Here is a 19,061-nt window from a genome sequence, read left to right on the forward strand (position 1 = left end):
AGTTCTTACTTGCAGGACTTGTCCCGTTCAATCCAGCCCAGCATCCTCTTGAATATTTGGAAGTACTTCTCTCCATCTCTGTGCCTGTAGCAACTGGCATTATTCTGTTTGTGATGTTTCTGTTTATGTCTAGCAACATTGAATCCTCCAGGCCGTAGAATGAGTTTCCTCACATAATTCCAGGACCTGGTCAGGGAAGTGAGGGAACTTGTTCCTTCAAAGACAGAGCTGTAGGGGAAGCAGGACCACTTATTGTTGTGCCTGGGGCCATTCATATTCTCCTTGATGCTCAAAGAAAAAGTGTATGCTGTGAATGTAAAATTAATATTTAAGGCTACTTACCTAGGGAGCATGGCTAGGTGAACTTGAGCGGTGTTCTGTTTCTGGGATTTGTTTTGTTAATCCTTTAGCACCGCTGCCTGAGATAGCTAGCTCCTGTCTCAGGACACTGAAGACATTGCCACTGGAATTAGAGATGGGTTAGTATCGGCATTGACTCAATAACTCTATAGATTTGTGTGCCGGTTGCATTACATTTGGAGTTGAGCACTAGGCAGAGGGAGCATAGCAGTTCTGTTTCCTAAGGCTTTCTGGTTATAGTATTTTTTTAAAACTTTTTATTATAAAGATTTCAGACAGAAGTAGAGAGAATCGTATAATGGATCCCCATGTGCCCATTCCTCAGCTTCCGCAATGCTCAACTCATGGCCAAGCTTGTTTCACGTCTTCTCCCTGCTTGCTTCCCTCTGCATTATTTTGGAACAAATCCCAGATATTGTGTCATTTTATCCATGGTTGTACTTTTTTTAAGATGAAGGTTTTAAATGCATTTTTTTTAAATGCCAACGAAAAAATAAAAGCTTGAAAACAAGAGTGTCACATCTCAAATCGGGTGTCGTGTGTTCTGTTTCTCCTTCCGAATATGTTGATGTTCTCCTCGGTGCCTTCTACCTTTGCAGTGCAAGCCAGCAGGAAGCCGCAGCAGGTCCTCCAGTTTAAGCCTTACAGTTGAAAGTGCTTTAGAAAGCTTTGATTTCCTGAACACCTCCGATTTTGACGAGGAGGAGGAGGATGGCGATGAGGTTTGTAATGTTGGAGGAGGTGCTGACTCGGTATTTTCAGACACTGAGACTGAGAAAAATAGGTAAGTCTGAAGTTAGCATCTGCTTCTACTTCTCCTGCCACAGCTGGTACAGGAGTTCTTTGCTACTAGCAGATGTGGCCCTGGAGCATAACTCTAGGAAGATCAGACTCCCCGTATGAATGCCAATTGGCTTACTTTTTTTCTCAAATACAACTTTTAAATATTTGTCCCTTCTTTTGTGTTCTTTAAGGGAAAATAAATTCTCTTCATCGTAAACGAAGGGGAAATTTTTGTGTGAGTGTGTGTGTATACATTTACATGTGTACACATATGTCTTATAGGGTTCAGTGTCTGCAACTTGACCCCGCCATAAGTAATTCCAAATTAACTAGGTATAATGTGATTCTGGGGAACTGGCACTGGATGATCAGTTCAGACCTGGTTGTCCTTGGCTAATCTCTTTGTTTTGTTTTGTTGTGCTTTGCTTTCCCCATCCCTTTATCTCTCTGTTCCCTTTCACCCCGTGGGGCTTTGCAGTATATTAAGCTTATCAACGTATGTGCCAAAGCCAGGTTTAAGCCCCTATGGCACATATTTCCCTTAGAAGCTAAGAAGGAATGACTGATAACTAACTGCCCGCTGGATCTGAGCCCTCCAAGTAGAGAACGTGGCCTTCTCTAGGGTGGGGATGGGCGGGACAGTGGGGAGAGAGGATGAAGGTGAAATAGTGTCACCTTCTCCACCAGGCTTTCCTGTCGAGCTAGAGCCTGGGGTCTATTTTGTAACTTCAGGGGAAGCAAAATAAGCACAGCAGAACAGACTCCGTCAATTGCTGCAGAAAAACATGCGCTTTCCCAAAGGAGAGGCTGCATTTCTCACCCATCTTTGCTTTTGACATGTTCCATAAACAGGTTTTCAAGTTACAACACACTGTGACTCTCCCACTTTCACAAACCTCTCTGTGGGTGGTGGTAATATTTAGGGATTTTATTGTTCCTGGAGGGTTTCTTCTTCCAATATAAACACAGGACAAGAAAAAATGAAATATAGAATTTATCCCTTGAGCAAGCTGGGAACATAGCAAAGAAAATTTATTAAATGAATGTAATGTTTAAGTTATACTTTTACATTCTACACTGAGAGTTTTCTAACTTGATTGAATCTGTGAAATGCTTCTTAAACCAAAATCTTTCTTATATACTTGTTAGCTTAAGCTGTTATATGACATGTCACAGTTGAATATCAATCTAAACTTTTTTCCCTCTTGCTATAAGAAGCATTTAACAACAAAAGCATCACAGCTTTTGTACATATTACAGAACATTCATATTAAATATGTCTAATTTGATCAATCTTACTGTAGGGCATCAGAGGTATTAGAGAAAATTGTGAAAATTGTACATGTGTTTTAAATTGACTGCCATGCATTGACTGCCAGGATGCAAGCTGAGTGTTTTCCCCCTGGAGGCAAATGTGACTCAGAAGAAAGCATTCGATGCCTCTAAGCGCTAGTGCGTGATCTTTTTAAATTGTCAAGACTGGGGAGCAAGAGACTAGAAGCCAAAAGCCGCTGTGTCGCTGCCTAGTGTGTGAACCAGGATGCTCTTGTTAACGTCTCTGCCTGTCAGTTCTTCCCTATGTGAAACGAGGCAACTACTCCCTCCCTCCCCAGCACACAGATTCATTTTAAGGATAAAATTAGATAATAGATGCAAGAGATGTATTTTTTAATGTAAGTGCCCATCGTGATATAACTTTAGACAGATCAATAGTGGGGTTAAACAAAGCTTGAGAGGTACAACTCTCTAGGCCCCTTTTAAAGATTCTACTGGTCCTTTTAGCTTTTGTCCAGAGTAGAACATCATGTCTCTTCTTGGCAGCTTTTCTTTTTCCTTTTCTTCAAGGAGCAATTGATCTGAGGCCAGAAAAAAGCCTTGACATTAGTTCTTAATGGTACTGCTCTTGGGAACCTCAAATATAGAGGACAGTTGAAGCCCAGAAAATTTGGCAGATCACCCTGTCAACAGAGCAGGAAAATACCAAATGAGGGCACGTTTCAAAGACTTCTGGGTGAGACTGCTTTATAAATGATTCATTGTGCTTGAGCAGCAAACAGAGAACTCTGGAAGCAATTTGTTTGCCTGATCTTTTAACATTAGGCAAATTGGCAACCAGGCTGAATTAAGAAAGGTATCTTGATTTTTCAAGGTAGGCAAGCGAAAGACTCTGTTCTCAGTAAGTGCTATTGGGGGCCTTCTGTGAGCCCTGTTGAGTTGACCTGTGGTTTCCACACGAAACAAATAGCTAATGTTTCGCTTACCTTCCTGCTCCAACAGTTACAGATCAGTACACCCAGAAGCGAGGGGGCATCTTAGCGAAGCTCTAACTGAAGACACAGGAGTTGGGACTAGTGTGGCCGGAAGCCCTCTCCCACTGACCACAGGAAATGAGAGCCTGGACATCACCATTGTCAGGCACCTACAGTACTGCACCCAACTCGTTCAGGTAGGATTGGTGACACTTGTTTTTTAGAGCCGAGGTTGTTTATGCACCAAGAATGTGTGCTTTCTTTTTTTACTTTTGCCAGAGAAATGAGAATTCAGGAATCAGAGAAGAGTCCTGCTTTGATTTGAGCCAGCTCGAACACTCTGATAGGCATAGCCTTCCTTCCTCAACCCTGGGTTTTCCTTCTTAAAACTTAGATCTCCAGACCTTGAAAGGTAGCGGGCAAAATAATAGCTCTTACTTTCAAATCATTTGATAATAGATGAGAGTAATGTCGATTAAGAAAAAAAAAAGGAATTTGCATTCTGCCCTCTATGAATGGACTTTGAAAGCCAGTATTACCGAACATATGTTAATTTGAATATATCACATGAGTTCATTTTCCACCACCTGGATAGCTAAAAGCAAAATGCTGCAGAATATAATCACGATTTCCCAGATCTTGAATAAGTACTTATTAGCACCAGAAAAGAATACTTTTATAGGCCATTATCATCACCAGTTACCTTTCATTCTGGGACCCCATGGAGCTTATTTTTCTTCTCATTTCAAGCTGTTTACCACTTACGATTTTGCAACAGCGGAGCAAATACTTCGAAATGCTTTTGTTGCACAAAGGTTTTCAGCTGTCTTGAACAAAGCATTTTCCCCCAAAGCATCTACTTAAACGTTCCCTCCTTGCCTGGTCGCTTGTCTTCTGCCAATCTTGTTCTTCTCCAGCTTGCTTGGATGTGTGGGGAACAGGAAAAGAGTGTGAAAGCAAATGTATAATAGTTTTAGGGAAATGGGGCAGGCAGGAAGGGTGCGAAAAAAGAAAGAATCGTGCTCCTAAGAGCACAAGACCAACTGGAAGGCAAGAGGCAGGGTAAGGAGGAAGGGGTCCCAGGGAGGCCAGGAGTGGGGTAGTGTTGCTTCAGTCCCACACTCATGATGAGATGTAGAATATGCTTCTCCTTGTCCTCCATGAATAAAGAACCCCAAGTAGCCTCAGACACCTTATGTGCTGTGGGAAACTGGTCGACAACTATGACTCTTGCCACTAGGTTGGCCAACACCCGACTTGATCTCTTCTGTTGACTGTTGAATTTACAAGCCATGATGCTGACAACTAACCTGGCAGAAGGTGCAATTTTTTTTTCTGACCCAAATGGACAAGGATTGTTGTTTGTTTAGCTATTCTCTATTCTCCAACCATTTGAATGGGATGGTTTTCACAGCTCTTTGTGCTTACTGAGACTGATTCTGTGCCTAGCAAACCACCTGTTCACCTTTTAGAGGTAAAGTCATTTTTTGTGAGACATAGGAGAATTCTCTTCCGTGAAGGGGTGACTGTTTTCTCCTGAAGACTGATTGGCATGCAATATTCAGTGCAGTGTTTCTCCCCACAAGGAGGTCATGATATAACAATTTAATTCTTCTGCAATGAAAATCAACAAAAGAGGCAGATATAAAGACACAGAATGAAGGAGTAAGGATTAGAAACTCAATTTCTAACTCGCACTCACTCCTGAATCAATAGATTTATTTATTCATTTGATATACAATTGCAGAAAGATGAAAATGAATCTTCTATAAGAATCATAATAGCTATAACTATATTTAAAATAAAGTAGTTCATTTCTGATGTATTTATTTACGTGAAAGGCATTCATACATAATTACTGTGCTAGATCTTTGCATTTGAAAATCCTGTTTCTTTCAGAGTCCAAATGCTTTAGACAGTACAGGATGGTGGTACAGGTCTGCATCCTGCATCCACGCATACTAAGTGACCTGGACAGGTGTCTGAGGGACACAGAAAGCACTAGAACATTCAGGCAGCAACGGATTACTGTCCTGTCTTCTATGAGGCCCTCCCTCATTCTTGTGACCTGCACACAAGTGAAATCACTTACTATTTATGTGACTTTGGGCAGGTTACTTAACCTCTCTGTGCCTCAGTTTCCTCATGAGTAAAATAGAATATCAGTAGTACCTACCTCATTGGGTTGTAGTGAGCAATTGCATGAGCTAATACATGTATAGGACTCAGCCCAATGCCGGGTACGTAATAAGCACTCATTATTTATAATGAGATAGCTTTGATTATAATTATGATTATTATACAACATGCTCTTAATTTTCAGCTTGAAAACAAGGAAATAAATCCATGCTGTGAAAAATTACTACACTTGTAAAATAAATCTTTTTTGTGCTTACACACCAGTAAGCAGCCTAAATATGCCTTCCAACGGGGCAGGCCCGGTGGCGCAGCAGTTAAGTTCGCACGTTCCGCTTCGGCAGCCTGGGGTTCGCCAGTTCCAATCCCAGGTGTGGACATGGCACCGCCTGGCAAGCCATGCTGTGGTAGACATCCCACATATAAAGTAGAAGAAGATGGGCATGGATGTTGGCTCAGGGCTAGTCTTCCTCAGCAAAAAGAGGAGGATTAGCAGCAGATGTTAGCTCAGGACTAATCTTCCTAAAAAAAAAAAAATGCCCTCCAAGTATCAAAGAGGATTTACAGACTTACAATACATAGAAGGAAAGACAACTTTATGGTAACTTTGCAACTCTACTACTGAGAAAATTCTGTAATTTATACAGCCATGATAAAGCTTAAAGTAACAAAAACATGTCTGATTTCATTGATGTTGTAACTGGCATGGAATGAGGAAGGTTACCAAACTGGAACAAACTATATAAGTTTATTTAATGTCACCACTCCATTCAGCAAGGGTGGGTGGGCAAAGCTCTATTGACAACATAAGTGACACAGTGGTTTTGTTTGTTTTATCAGCAAATTGTTTTCTCAAGCAAAACCCCATTTGTGGCCAGAAATCTCTTAGAGAAGCTTTCTAGGCAAATCCAAGTGATGGAGAAACTCTCAGCTGTCAGTGATGAGAACATAGGAAATATCAGTTCTGTCATGGAAGGTAAGCACCTGCAAATTACACCACCATTCACACAAATGATGACACCACTGACCCACTTCTCTGCCTGCGTCTATTCATTGCTTTGTTGGGAGCAGAAAAGCATTCTTGGGTCATAGAATAGAGGAATGTCTTCACACTAGTTCAGTCTCGTTAACACCACATTTCAGCCTGGAGAGTCAAACCAGCTGACACATAACTTTTTCTATACAGACTTCTACCTCCATAAATCAGATACTGGTATATAAACAGAACCAGCATACACCTCACAGGCAGAGTTTCACAGACTTGTTCTTCTGGGTGGTTCCATTTGGGGACAGATGATCAGAATTGTTCTTGTGCCGTGGAGCTGGCTAAGACAACTCCCATAGAGGCCGACTGTCAAATGCAAGATGCTCCCAAACTGTACTGGGGAAAGGTAGAAATACATGGATTCAAAGGCCTTCAGGAGAGTCCTTGATTCAGAAAGTTTGAGGCGGGGGCTTGACATGGGGAGGATGCCTTTGTATTTGTGTGGTCTGGCTTCAGGGTTCTTTGGTAAATTTTTGTCTTTTTTCGCATCAGATATTCAGTGGAAATAACGGAACACTAAGCTCTTCTAGGTTATTTCTGATTAAGCCTCAAACTGGCTGTAGGTTCTCCCTCTGCATTTGTGCCTCTTCCATCTGGTCCTACCAGGAGCAGGTGACCGTGGCAGGTCTCTGAGACGCATGAAAAGGGGAAGGACATTCAGACTGCCAGTGACTCGTGTCCTCTCCTCCCCCGGGCCCCTCCTCATGATCACAACCACACGTGAAGGGATTGTTGGCCAGGTGCTGCCTGGCACAGTGCTCTTCAGTCATTTCAGTCTGAGAGCCACCTGGGCAGTGTGAGACAGTCCTCCAGCCACCTGCTGTTCTGTTCCACCCCCTTCGGAACAGTCCCCTGAGGTTTGATTCTCTGATCCTGTGTGGTTTTTTGCTGTAGAGTTGCAGGAGTTGAGATGATTGGAACATCTCCTAAGAGCAGAGCTCTGTATTCTCCATCACTGAAAGCAAATAGCATTGCTTTTGCTGCATTTTCCTTGCTGCCCAGGCTGGATGAGTTCCTCCTCATAACTTCTTTGCCCTTTGAACCATCTGCCAGCTACAGAGGAATCTTCTAGTTCTGATTAAAAACCACAGTCTTAAAAAAAAAAAGAAAAAAGCCCCCAGTGATGCCTGCCCCACCCTCACCCTGGTAGGTCTCTTCTTTGGCTTCATTCAACACCTGTGTTGCAGGATGGGGGATTGCTCTTCTTTTCCAGCCATACCAGAATTTCACAAAAAGCTGTCTTTGCTGTCATTCTGGACCAAGTGCTGCAGCCCAGCTGGTGTCTACCACAGCTCAGCCGACAGAATGATTAAGCAGCTAGAAGCCAGCTTTGCCAGAACCGTCAACAGAGACTATCCAGGACTTGCAGACCCAGGTACAGGGCAGCAATAAGGGAAAGCGTGTCTATTGTTCAGTTTGAGAGTGAGCGCTGGTGGGGCTCGCTCACCACTTCCTCCTCAGCTACTTCTGCAAACAGGCTTACTCTCCAGAGAAAACCTCACCTCCTCAGTAAGATCTAAGAAAGGGAGACCTTGGACGTGTTTTAATTCGGAATTATCAGCAGTGACTTTTAAAAGCACTATATTTTGGTATTGCTATTTAGGTATGTATAATTTTTTCATTAAAATGTCACCAATATGAGAATATCAAATGGTATAACTGCTCTGGAAAAACTGTTTGGCAGTTTCTACTAAAGCTAAATATACCCCTACGCTATGATCCAGCAATTCCACTCCTAAATATATCAAGAGAAATACATGCTTCTGCTCACAAACAAGGACATGTGTGAGAAGGTTCATGGCAGCTTTATTCACAAGAGCCGAAAATTGGAAACTCGAATGCCCATAAACAAGAAAATGGACAAATTGTAATATATTCATACAATAGGGTATTACAATAGCAATTTTTCAAAAGAATAAATTATTGCTATAAGCAACATTTGGATAAATCTCACAGGTATTTTGTTGAGTAAAAGGAGCCAGATAGAAAAAGTACATACTATATAATTCCATTTATATGAGGTTCAAAAACAGACAAAGCTAATTTATGTTGATAGAAGTCAGATTATTAGTTACCTATAGGGAGGGTGGATGGGTAACTATAGACTGGGAAGGGGCACAAGAAAACCTTATGGGTTGCTAGCAGTGTTCTGGATAGTGATCTAAATGGCAGCTACACAGGTGTATAGATATGCAAAAATCATCCGACTGTGCACTTATGCTGAGCTCACTTTACACATTTCTCTCTATTCTGTACCACAGTAAAAAGATAGTTGGAGGAGTGAATGAATGGTCATGGTTCTTAAAAGCTGCTTTGTATCTTCCCCTTCCAAATAGTGTTTCGCACCCTGGTGTCCCAAATCCTGGACCGGGCTGAGCCTCTGCTCTCCTCCAGCCTCTCCTCAGAAGTCGTCACTGTTTTCCAGTATTACAGCTACTTTACCAGCCACGGTGTGAGTGACCTAGAGAGTTACTTGAACCAGCTGGCCAAGCAAGGTGGGACGTGTTCTTTTGTCACACTATGTGGTGGCTCACTTTGGAGTTATCTCTGGGTTTTTTGGTCATAGTTTTTAGTGAGGGTAACCTTTTTTTTTTTCCCCAAGTCAACAGCTGGGCTGAGATTTACCTTTTAAATGACTCTGGACTTTTAACATTAGTAAGCCTCTTGGCAGTGAACCAGGAATTTACTAAATCAACCCAATCATCTAGCAGTGGGGTACCGTTAACAGGAAGCTGGTCAATGATTTAAGACTCCACTGTAATTTCTTTCCTTCATTGATGTATTTACCACTTGTAGGATCAAGCCTACATGCAATACTATTTTACATTGCCCTTTTGAGTGGCACTTTCATAGTAGTAAGCAGAAATGGGATTCAAAAGAAGGCAAAGAGGGTGACAGATTGGGAAGGGAAATGAGGGAAAGATGGGAAACCAAATCTAAGGCTGCACATCACATGGGATGAGAAGAATGGGCTCCAACGTTGGGGTGCGCAATGAAGTTCATTATTGCCTTTTCATGTGGCACTTCAAATGTCAGAAATAAACTAAGTGTCTGAAATGAGTGAAAACCTCTTTGGGAGTGGAGCCAGGCAAGGAAGAGCTGGTTTCTGGTTCCCAAGTCTGTGATATGTAAATCCACTGAGGCTTGACGATGTGGGTGAAGAGGCGTGGGAATGAGGTCTGTTCTTTGGGAGTAGGCAGTTTGGCCCAGCACCAGGCAGCAGCAACATGTCTGGCCCAGACCCAGGCTTAGATTTTCTCTTTCTGGAAGATTAAACCCTGCGACAACATGTCCAGCACTGTGGTTGGCATCACAGTGAGAGGAAGGAAATCTTCCACCCAGCGCCATACCAGCCTGAACGCCAAAGAGTCTGTGCATAGCCCCTCAGGAAGAGCAAATGCTGGTACAGAGTGCTAGAAGGAGAAAGGCTAGGCAGGTGCTGCTGGTTTAGGACACAGAGTCTCACTTATTAGATTCTTCCTCTCTTTTTTTTTTTTTTTTTTTTGAGGAAGATTAGCCCTGAGCTAACTGCTGCCAATCCTCTTTTTCTTTTTTGAGGAAGACTAGCCCTGAGCTAACATCTGTGCCCATCTTCCTCTACTTTATATGTGGGACGCCTGCAACAGCATGGCATGCCAAGCGGTGCCATGTCCACACCCGGGATCCAAACCAGCAAACCAGCCCCGAGCCGCTGAAGCGGAACATGCAAACTTAACTGCTGCACCACTGGGCCAGCCCTTCTTCCTCTACTTTATATGTGGGACGCCTGCCACAGCATGGCTTGACAAGCAGTTCATAGGTCCGCACCCGTGCTCTGAACCAGTGACCCTGGGCTGCCAAAGCGGAACGTGCGAACTTAACTGCTGTGCCACCAGGCTGGCCCAGATTCTTCATTTTTTGATATTAAATTGTCACAGTCTAGATCAAGTTTCTGAGTAAATTTCTGTATTACTCAGTTTACATCAGTGGCAGTTGACATCTCCAAGCCTCTTATTACATGGTCCCAGAGAAGGCCTGCTCATTTATTGGTAGGAATAGAAAATGAAATGAAAAAAGCCCTAACCTTTTACATGTCTTTTTTTTTTCTTTACAAAAGAAAAAGGCCTTGATTATAAAAAAAAAAAAATTTAGAAAACATAGAGAAGCATAAAGGAAAAAGTTCAAATCACCCATTCTCCTACTTTTAGAATTTAATATATTTTTCAATTGAATATGCATGGGTTTTAAATTTCAAAATTGTGATTACTCATTCTAGAATGTTACATTCTGGTTTTTTATTTGGTATTATATCCCACGTTATTAATTCTTTGAAATAATTTTTTTAGTTTTACAGGATCCCTGCATTTGGATATAGACTAACATATTTGATTACTGTTGAACGTTTAGGTTGTTTTCCATTGTGTTTTTTTTAGCTGTTATACATGGTACTATCTCAAGACTTTTAATTAGGCTATTTATTTATAAAGTAGCAAAATCTCCAGAACATACACAGGAGGAGAAATAAGAAATTAAAGCAAAAGAAGTCTTGATAGTTCACAAACTTCTCTATTGTGTAGAGGATGCTGCTCTGTCAACGGAATATGAATTTTAGCTTATATTTTCCCATCTGTACTGACAGACACACTCCCATCATAACGTTTTTGTGGCTAACAAATGCCCATGCTGGATATCTAGTTAGGAATTCCAGTACATTCCTTAGTTAATCAATGTGGTCAGTTTGTCCAAATGGGACTCAAAACCCTATATTTTATCATATTGTCTCCATATTCCAGCCAACCAGCCGGATTTCTCCATCAGGGCCCAGCTGCCTGAGTGCAGACAGAGAGGACGCAGAGTTGGGGTCACTCACGGTTAAAGTTTTGCCAGACGGGTCTGACTGAAAGACAGGGGCAGCAGAGTTTGCTCTCTCCGGAAGATTGTACAAAGTGTTTACTTGTATTTTCTTCACTACGTATTTTTACCTTTGACGATTTAATTCACCTGTAAGTTGTTTTGGTAGCCATTATGAGGAGGATCCACCATCACTGTTTTCTCATATGATTTGCCATTTGCCTTAATATAATTATCTGAATAATCTGTCCTTTTCTCACTAGTTGGAAACATCACCTGTATCATATGCTAATTTTTCATATACACTTGGGTCTGTTGTTATGTATATACTTGAGTCTCATTTATATTTCTAATGGGCGTGTTACTTTAATGTCAGAAAGTGAACTCTTTTCTTCTCGCTCTCTAGTTTCCATGGTTCATACTCTACAATCATTAAGAGATGAAAAACTACTCCAGGCCATGAGTGACCTTGCACCGGGCAGCCTGCCAGCCCAGCAGGAAGTTCTCAGGACTCTGGCTCTGCTGTTAACCGGGGACGACAGTGAAGTCCGAGAGGCTGTGACGCTTTACTTGACAGCAGCCTCCAGAAATGAGCATTTCAGGGAAAAGGTAGGGCACAAAATCACAGGCATCGAGCCAGAAGCTTGTTTAATTTTCTATCATTTACTATTAATATTTTGTCATTTGTTCTTTTCTAAAAATAATTTTCTTCCACTTATTGATAATATATACCCTGTAAAACAATTTAAATTGCAAAAATGTTCTATAAGTACTTAAACACCTGTACGTCCAGCCGCCAGAGAAAACTATTAATAACTTAGTGTCTATTCCTTCAGATTTTTTTCTATGTACATGCTAACATATGTAATTACTTTTTCTTAAATTAGATCACACTATTCTGTTGTGTAATTGATTTTTTTTTAAAGATTTTATTTTTTTCCTTTTTCTCCCCAAAGCCCCTCGGTACATAGTTGTATATTCTTAGTTGTGGGTCCTTCTAGTTGTGGCATGTAGGACGCCGCTTCAGCATGGCTCGATGAGCAGTGCCATGACTGCGCCCAGGATTCAAACCCATGAAACACTGGGCCGCCTGCAGCGGAATGCGTGGACTTAACCACTCGGCCACGGGCTGGCCCCCGTGATTGATTTTTTAAATGTACTATATCGTGGTTATTTTCCTTCCATGGCAGAACATATTGATCTACTCCATTCTATTTGATGGATCAATGGCATCTCAGTGTATAGACAGCCCATAATTTATTATTCTATATTGGTGGGCATTTGTATAGTTTCCAACTTGGAAAAATATTATGGTGATCATACATACGTATATGGTGATCATACATGTGTGTTCACACACACTTATTTTATGAGTAGTTTGGGGTCAAGTTGTCAAACTTTTGGGTCAAAGAGCTAGAATATTTTTAAGTTTAAAAGCTATCACTCTTGTTGCTAGGAAAGGGATGATTTACCTGTTTCTTGGCTTCAATCCAGTAGCCATCCAGGTGTAACAGGCATCTGCAATTCAAACCCATTGGGGCTGGGACAGGGGCCTTGGTCCTCTGGGCGCCCTTTACAATTTGAACGGTCATTCTAACAACTAACTCCCATCAACCCTCTCCAGCTCAAGAAAATTAAACTTGGCTCCTTCTTGTCCTTGGAAAGGTCAAATGTTGGACTCTGAGAAGAGTCTAACTTTTCTAAGGCATTACCTGAGCTAGGGTGTGGTGGGATGTTGGTGTACTCACAAGAAGATAGTCCATTCTAATGCTATTTTGGGCCAAGAGCATGAATTTTGTTTTGTTCTTTCCCACAAAGTTGTGGACTTTTACTGGAATTGGGTCAAAAGGCTGTTCTATAGGCCAACTGTCCTCACCCTCACTGAATGAGAGGAAGAAAATTAAAGAAGTGAGAACACTGCTGGTAGCCGTGTATACAGGCATCCGAGTATACAGAGTCTTCTGTGAGCAGGATCGTGGCACTCTTGATCATGAGAAGGAGCCAGGCTTCTAGCATCCCCTTAGAAACAGCAGCAGTTACAACCTGGCCCTCCTCTGGCACTTCCGTATGCACCTTTTACTTTTAGGGAACGTCCACGGGTGACATGATCTCTTTTTATTTGAATTCAGCTCTTATGTTTATTCTCTCGAATTTATTTTTCATGAATGAGTCTTTATTAAGTGACTGATGTGTCCCTGATGCAGCATGGAGGATTTTGTGGACCCAGTAGAAATAAAGGGAAAATAGTCCCTGTCCTTGGAGTGTTTCCAATCTAGTCAGAAAAATAAGAAATAATAATCACTGCCAATTACTGAGTACCTGCTAAACACCAGTCACTGTGTTACATCGCTTACGTGTCTTCTCTATAACAAGATGTGTGTTATTATCCTCTATTTTATAGATGAGGAAACTGAGCCTCTGAATAGTTAAACTTGGCTAAGATGACACTAGTTAAGTGGTAGAACATGGATACCACCTAGAAATGTTAGGCCCCCGCCCAAACCCTGAACTCTTTCCATTTTTTCTTATATGAAATAGCAAAGGTTAGTTCATTAATTCTTGAAACTAGCTGTGAAGGGCTAAAGCAATACAAAAATACCTAGATGAGAGCTGGTGTTACTGTAAACCTTGAACCTTGCTTCAAGAATCATAGCTATTGAACTAAAAGTTGTGTGTTGATTCCTTCTTCTATGCTTTTTTCCTCCCAACTAGACAAGTAGGAAATATCTATTCTTCTCCAATTATACTGTCATATTGGGATGTTGTTGCTTCTTTAATCATCTAGGACCTGCCAAGGGAGATGCTAACTCTCTTACTTTGCACCAGGGGGCTTCTTGCTTCACAGTACACCCTCTGTTTGCTTCTTAGAACTACTACCAATCTAGTGTCACTGCAGCCACCATTTCTTAGGCAACTGCTCAAACTAAAATAAGCAATGTGATGCTCACTTGTTTTGCGAGATTGTGTATCTCTGCATGGCACAGGGCAGTGCCAAATGCTTTCAAGAAATAGCCCCCAGATCCCACTCAAGCCAGTAGAGATTCAGTCCTGTACTCCAAGGGACAGTGTGGCCCAGAAGCCCCCTCCAAAGTTCCTTTCCCAGTGGTGGACTGACCCAGGTCAAGATCCAGCACTTCATCCCCATTGAATCATTGTTATAATGTAAACATGCCTGAGAGGAAGGGCAATTTAAGTCATTATCAGTCATTTAAGCCTTAGAATGTATGGTTTGAAAGAGTTAAACCTTTGGTTTGGTTGTTAAACCTTGAAGGCTCTTAGGAGGGATAAATGAGGAAAATAGAGAAGAGTTGTGTGCTGAAGTTCATCCACTTTATAATTTTAACAAGAGCTAGTCCTGGACGTCAAAATCAATTGATTATGAAAAAGGCTAAGTGAAATGGGACTTCTACTATTACTATTATTTTTAATAGCCAAAAGTGGAAATAATCCAAATGTCCATCAACTCATGAATAAACAAAAGTGGTCTGTCCTTACAATGGAATATTATTCAGCATAAAAAGGAATGGGGTGGTGATACATGCTACAACATGGATGAACCTTGAAAACATGATGCTAAGTGAAAGAGCAAGACATAAAGGCCACATATTATATGATTCCGTTCATATGAAATGTCCAGAATAGGCAAATCCATTGAGACAGAGAGTAAATTAGTGGTTGCCAGGAATTGGAGGAAGGAGAAAATGGGAATGACTGCTGATGGATGCAGGATTTCTTTCTGGGGTAATGGAAATGTTCTGGAATTAGATAGTAGTGATGGTGTGTGAATGTCCTAAAAACCACTGAATTATACACTTTAAAGGGTGAATATTATGCTATGTGAATTATATCTCCATTTTAAAAAAGAATGGAGTTCTTCTATAGAACTGAATAAAGAGGATATGTTTAACCACAGCTGTGGGTGACCATCACAATACTATGTGGCATCTCATGACAATCACATCATTAAGTGGCTGATTACACTTTCAAGCTATTTCATCTAGACACTATGATGGGTACTCACTAAGTACAGAATAACGTTCTAGGTTGTATAAGGAGTTTAATAAATTAAAAACACAAAACGAGATCTTCATCCTTAGGGAGCTTCAACATAAATGAGAACCCTGTGGTATCTTTTTCCTATAAACAAATATATGAATTCACAGATATATGTAAGAATAGAAGTAATATTAGAGCTGTATTTATTGAGGGCTTACTTTGTGCCAGGCACTATTTTCAGTCCTTAACATGTGATGCCACATTTAAAATTCACAAAGCCCTATGAGTGGGTCTTATTATTACAACCATTTTGCAGATTAGCAGACTGAGGCACAGCAAGTTAAGTAAAATGCCTAAAATCATATGTGAGGAAATTGAGAGACATATTAGAAATATATATACTTATAAATACAGACACATATAAATAATGACAGATAGCTTAATACAAATCAAGGAAAATGTAAGTCATAAGAAATCAGAGAAAAGGATCCTAGAGAGCTGGTCACACAGTGGTTAATGAAGTGGGACCTGGGTCTTGAGCCCATTTTGAAGAAAGTCAGGAATGAAGCCTGTCCAACAGGAGAGCAGAGCACATGGCTTTCTCTGTGGGGAGCACAGTGACTGGATTCAACGACAGAGTGTGGCAGGAAAAGCAAGCAGTTGGAGAGAGAGTGAGTAGCCAACTAGTTTAGGACCTTGAAAAGCTCATAATGAGGAGTTCCAATCCAATGCCAGGCCAAAATAAAGAGGAGAAGGCACTTGACCATCCTAAGAGATGGGAGGTGGGTAGGCTCATGAGAGTCATAATATACACTTGAGGAAGGGATCCCTCATCATTAGATGCTGGAAGCAGAAATGCTGTGGTGGTGATCCAGGCATGAAATTAAGACCTTGGGAGGACAGGTGGCCATGCAAAAGCGAGAAGTTAAAGAATTATAAGCTATTTAGCTTGGTAAAAATAAGAAAATTTATTTTTGTAGAGATTTTTCTACAGATATCCATATGCCATGTATAAACACAGCACTGCCTTATCGCTGGAACTTCCTGCCTCCTGTCTTCCTTTTGGCTGGAAGGCCATTTGCTCCCCCAGCTTCCCAACTGAAATCTAACGCATCCTTTCCAGTCCAGTTCAAACATCATTTTTGTGGCACCTGCCCTGGCACTCCAGAAGGTGACTCTCTTCCACGTGACTGACTCAGCATTGCATCGATTTTTTGTGGCACCTGGTACATTTCTTCTCTGAAGTTCCTTCTAAATAATCTTAGCATTTCTACTAGACCTGAGGGTCCCTTGGAAGCTGGAATCATAACTTTTTATCTTCCAAATTCGTATTCCCCAGAGTCTGTGACGTGGTAGAATGTAAAAGATGAGACTACTCTTTTAATAAACATGAATTTTGGTTGGTCTTATTTTTTTGGCTCTGAAGGTAGTGCAGAATGTCTTGTTTTATGCCGTAGTTTATCTCAGGGAGTAAAAATGATATATAGCTCTGAAACTACAAACACATCAAAATGTCTTCACACTCTCCTTCTCTTTCAGGCCTTGCTCTATTACTGTGAAGCACTAACAAAGACAGACCTTCAGCTCCAGAAGGCAGCTTGCCTGGCCCTCAGAAGCCTGGAGGTAAAGCCCAGCATCAAGCCCCCTGGCAGCTGAGCTTTGAGCACGACTCAGCCAAGTGTACAGAACGGCTTTCCTTCCATATGCAGGAGTGCCTGTCGTGGCAGCATTTCCCATCTCCTGAGCATGCTATCTTAGCTTGGGGGTTCCTTTTATCTTTACACAGTAACTAAATATGACTTTGTTTTGTTAAAGTCAATAAGTTTCAGAAAGCAATTATGTTTTTCAATAACCCACTGGAATCAGTTTGCCTCTGGGTCAATATTAAAAAAGTTTATCTTATCCCCAAAGCAAGATGAGATGATGATTTCACCAATTTTTATTGTGTCCAAAAAAATAGCAGGGACAAATAAAATTTGCAAAGTACTAAAATTCATTGTACTTGTAAATTTCTAGATCCTTCCCCATGAACTGTTATTACTAAACGGCTCACTAATCTTAATTGGGTCAAAGGGAGGTGTTAGTGAGCAATGAGAGAGCTCAAAAGGAAATGGAAAAAAGGGCTGAGAATTCCCATCATTAAAGAGTTTGCCTTTCAATAGTCAAGATTTAATGTTTGACCTACCTTAATCACAAAAAACAAGACTAATCACTATTGAGAAAAGAATGAGAAAGCCACACCTTAGAACTTGCTAGAATCTTGGATGGGTGCGTGGGACAAGGGGCAGGGACCTGCAGGCCTGATGGGACATGAAGAAAGGGATTAACACCTCAAAAGAAAAAGTTAATGACCTGTGAAGAAAAACCGCTCTGGGAAATTTTGCCTTCCTTGTTACTTGGTCAAAAAATTACCTTTAGGTGACCAAAAAAAAAGCCCACAGTGAGTTGTCTCCTGATATACGGTGACCCATCAGGATGATGGCTGTGATATGGGAGTTAACGTAAATAGAGACATGAGGATACAGTGATCTGCGTTGGTTTTTGTGAATTTACATGCTGCGAAGGTGATAGTAGAAGCTACAGTTTCAAATTCTGGCATATCCCAAGTGTGGGAGCCCCGATTCCTCCCCTTTTCCCTTTTCTCCTAGAAGATAGGATCCTTTCTGCAGAATAAAAGACCTCTTTCTAAACCAACCCTAGCTCCTGAAAGGGGCTCTATGAGCGTGGTGTGAAAACAGTGCAGACTCATGGTTTCAGCCACCCAAACCAATCAACTAGCTACCTTGTTGGGGAAAATAATTTTTTTTAATTAATGATAGCAAGCAGACATCCCACATTTTTCTTTTCTATTATCACACTGGAAATGACCTTGAGGGATGAGGGTCCTTAAATCCAGTGGCCCTCCAATTTTAGGTCCCTGAGCTGTCTCATTGGGCTAACCCAGAGTCTACGCATGCTGCTCACTCCAGTTTGCCATGTTCTGGCACCCAGCACCACCACCACCGCTTCATAAACCTAGCTGTCTTCCGAGAAAGAAAAACCTAATTTTTTTTTTAAGTTAAGATATACTTTTATTTTTTTTTTAAGATTTTATTTTTCCTTTTTCTCCCCAAGCCCCCCCGTACCTAGTTGTGTATTTTTAGTTGTGGGTCCTTGTAGTGGTGGTATGTGGGACGCCACCTCAGCATGGCCTGATGAGCGGTGCCATGTCCACGCCCAGGATCTGAACCCGTGAAACCCTGGGCCGCTGAAGTGGGGTGCAAACTTAACCACTCGGCCACGGGGCCAGCCCCAGAAAAACCTAATTTGTTACCTATTGTCAACTCCTCAAAATCTCAGCAAGAGCACTTCTGTTTTGTAGCAGGCGGGCTGCCTTTCTCTACCTGCCCTAAATACGTGTTCGCAGAGATGCTATGCTAGGCCCTCTTCCCCCTCTGCGTGTTCTCCCTGGGTAAACATCGACTCCCATGTCTTCCATTGTCATGTACATGCTAATAAGTCCCAATATTTCCAGTCCTGGCCTTCCTTTCCCACCTCTTATCCAGCTTGCTGTTAGATATCTCCACTCGGAAGTCACCTTTCACTCGACCCATCTCACCCCCACATCTAGTCTTCTGTGTCTTAATGATCACACAATCACCTCCCAGTAGCTCGTGCCTGAA

The 19,061-nt window shown here is 41.6% G+C and overlaps 1 protein-coding gene across 3 annotated transcripts in view; it reads left to right on the forward strand.

Annotated features, from left to right (window-relative positions):
• The window catches only part of RIPOR2 (RHO family interacting cell polarization regulator 2), a 212,617-nt gene that overhangs the window by 186,179 nt on the left and 7,377 nt on the right, over positions 1–19,061 (forward strand). For all 3 annotated transcript variants that reach the window (XM_046640401.1, XM_046640402.1, XM_046640403.1), the window contains exons 14-20: positions 960–1,144; positions 3,421–3,589; positions 6,369–6,504; positions 7,787–7,948; positions 8,910–9,068; positions 11,810–12,012; positions 16,939–17,022. In XM_046640401.1, the coding sequence (XP_046496357.1) occupies positions 960–1,144; positions 3,421–3,589; positions 6,369–6,504; positions 7,787–7,948; positions 8,910–9,068; positions 11,810–12,012; positions 16,939–17,022 (1,098 nt within the window). The remainder of the gene's footprint in view (positions 1–959; positions 1,145–3,420; positions 3,590–6,368; positions 6,505–7,786; positions 7,949–8,909; positions 9,069–11,809; positions 12,013–16,938; positions 17,023–19,061) is intronic.

This window comes from Equus quagga, chromosome 15 (genome assembly GCF_021613505.1).
Source record: "Equus quagga isolate Etosha38 chromosome 15, UCLA_HA_Equagga_1.0, whole genome shotgun sequence".
Taxonomy (NCBI): domain Eukaryota; kingdom Metazoa; phylum Chordata; class Mammalia; order Perissodactyla; family Equidae; genus Equus; species Equus quagga.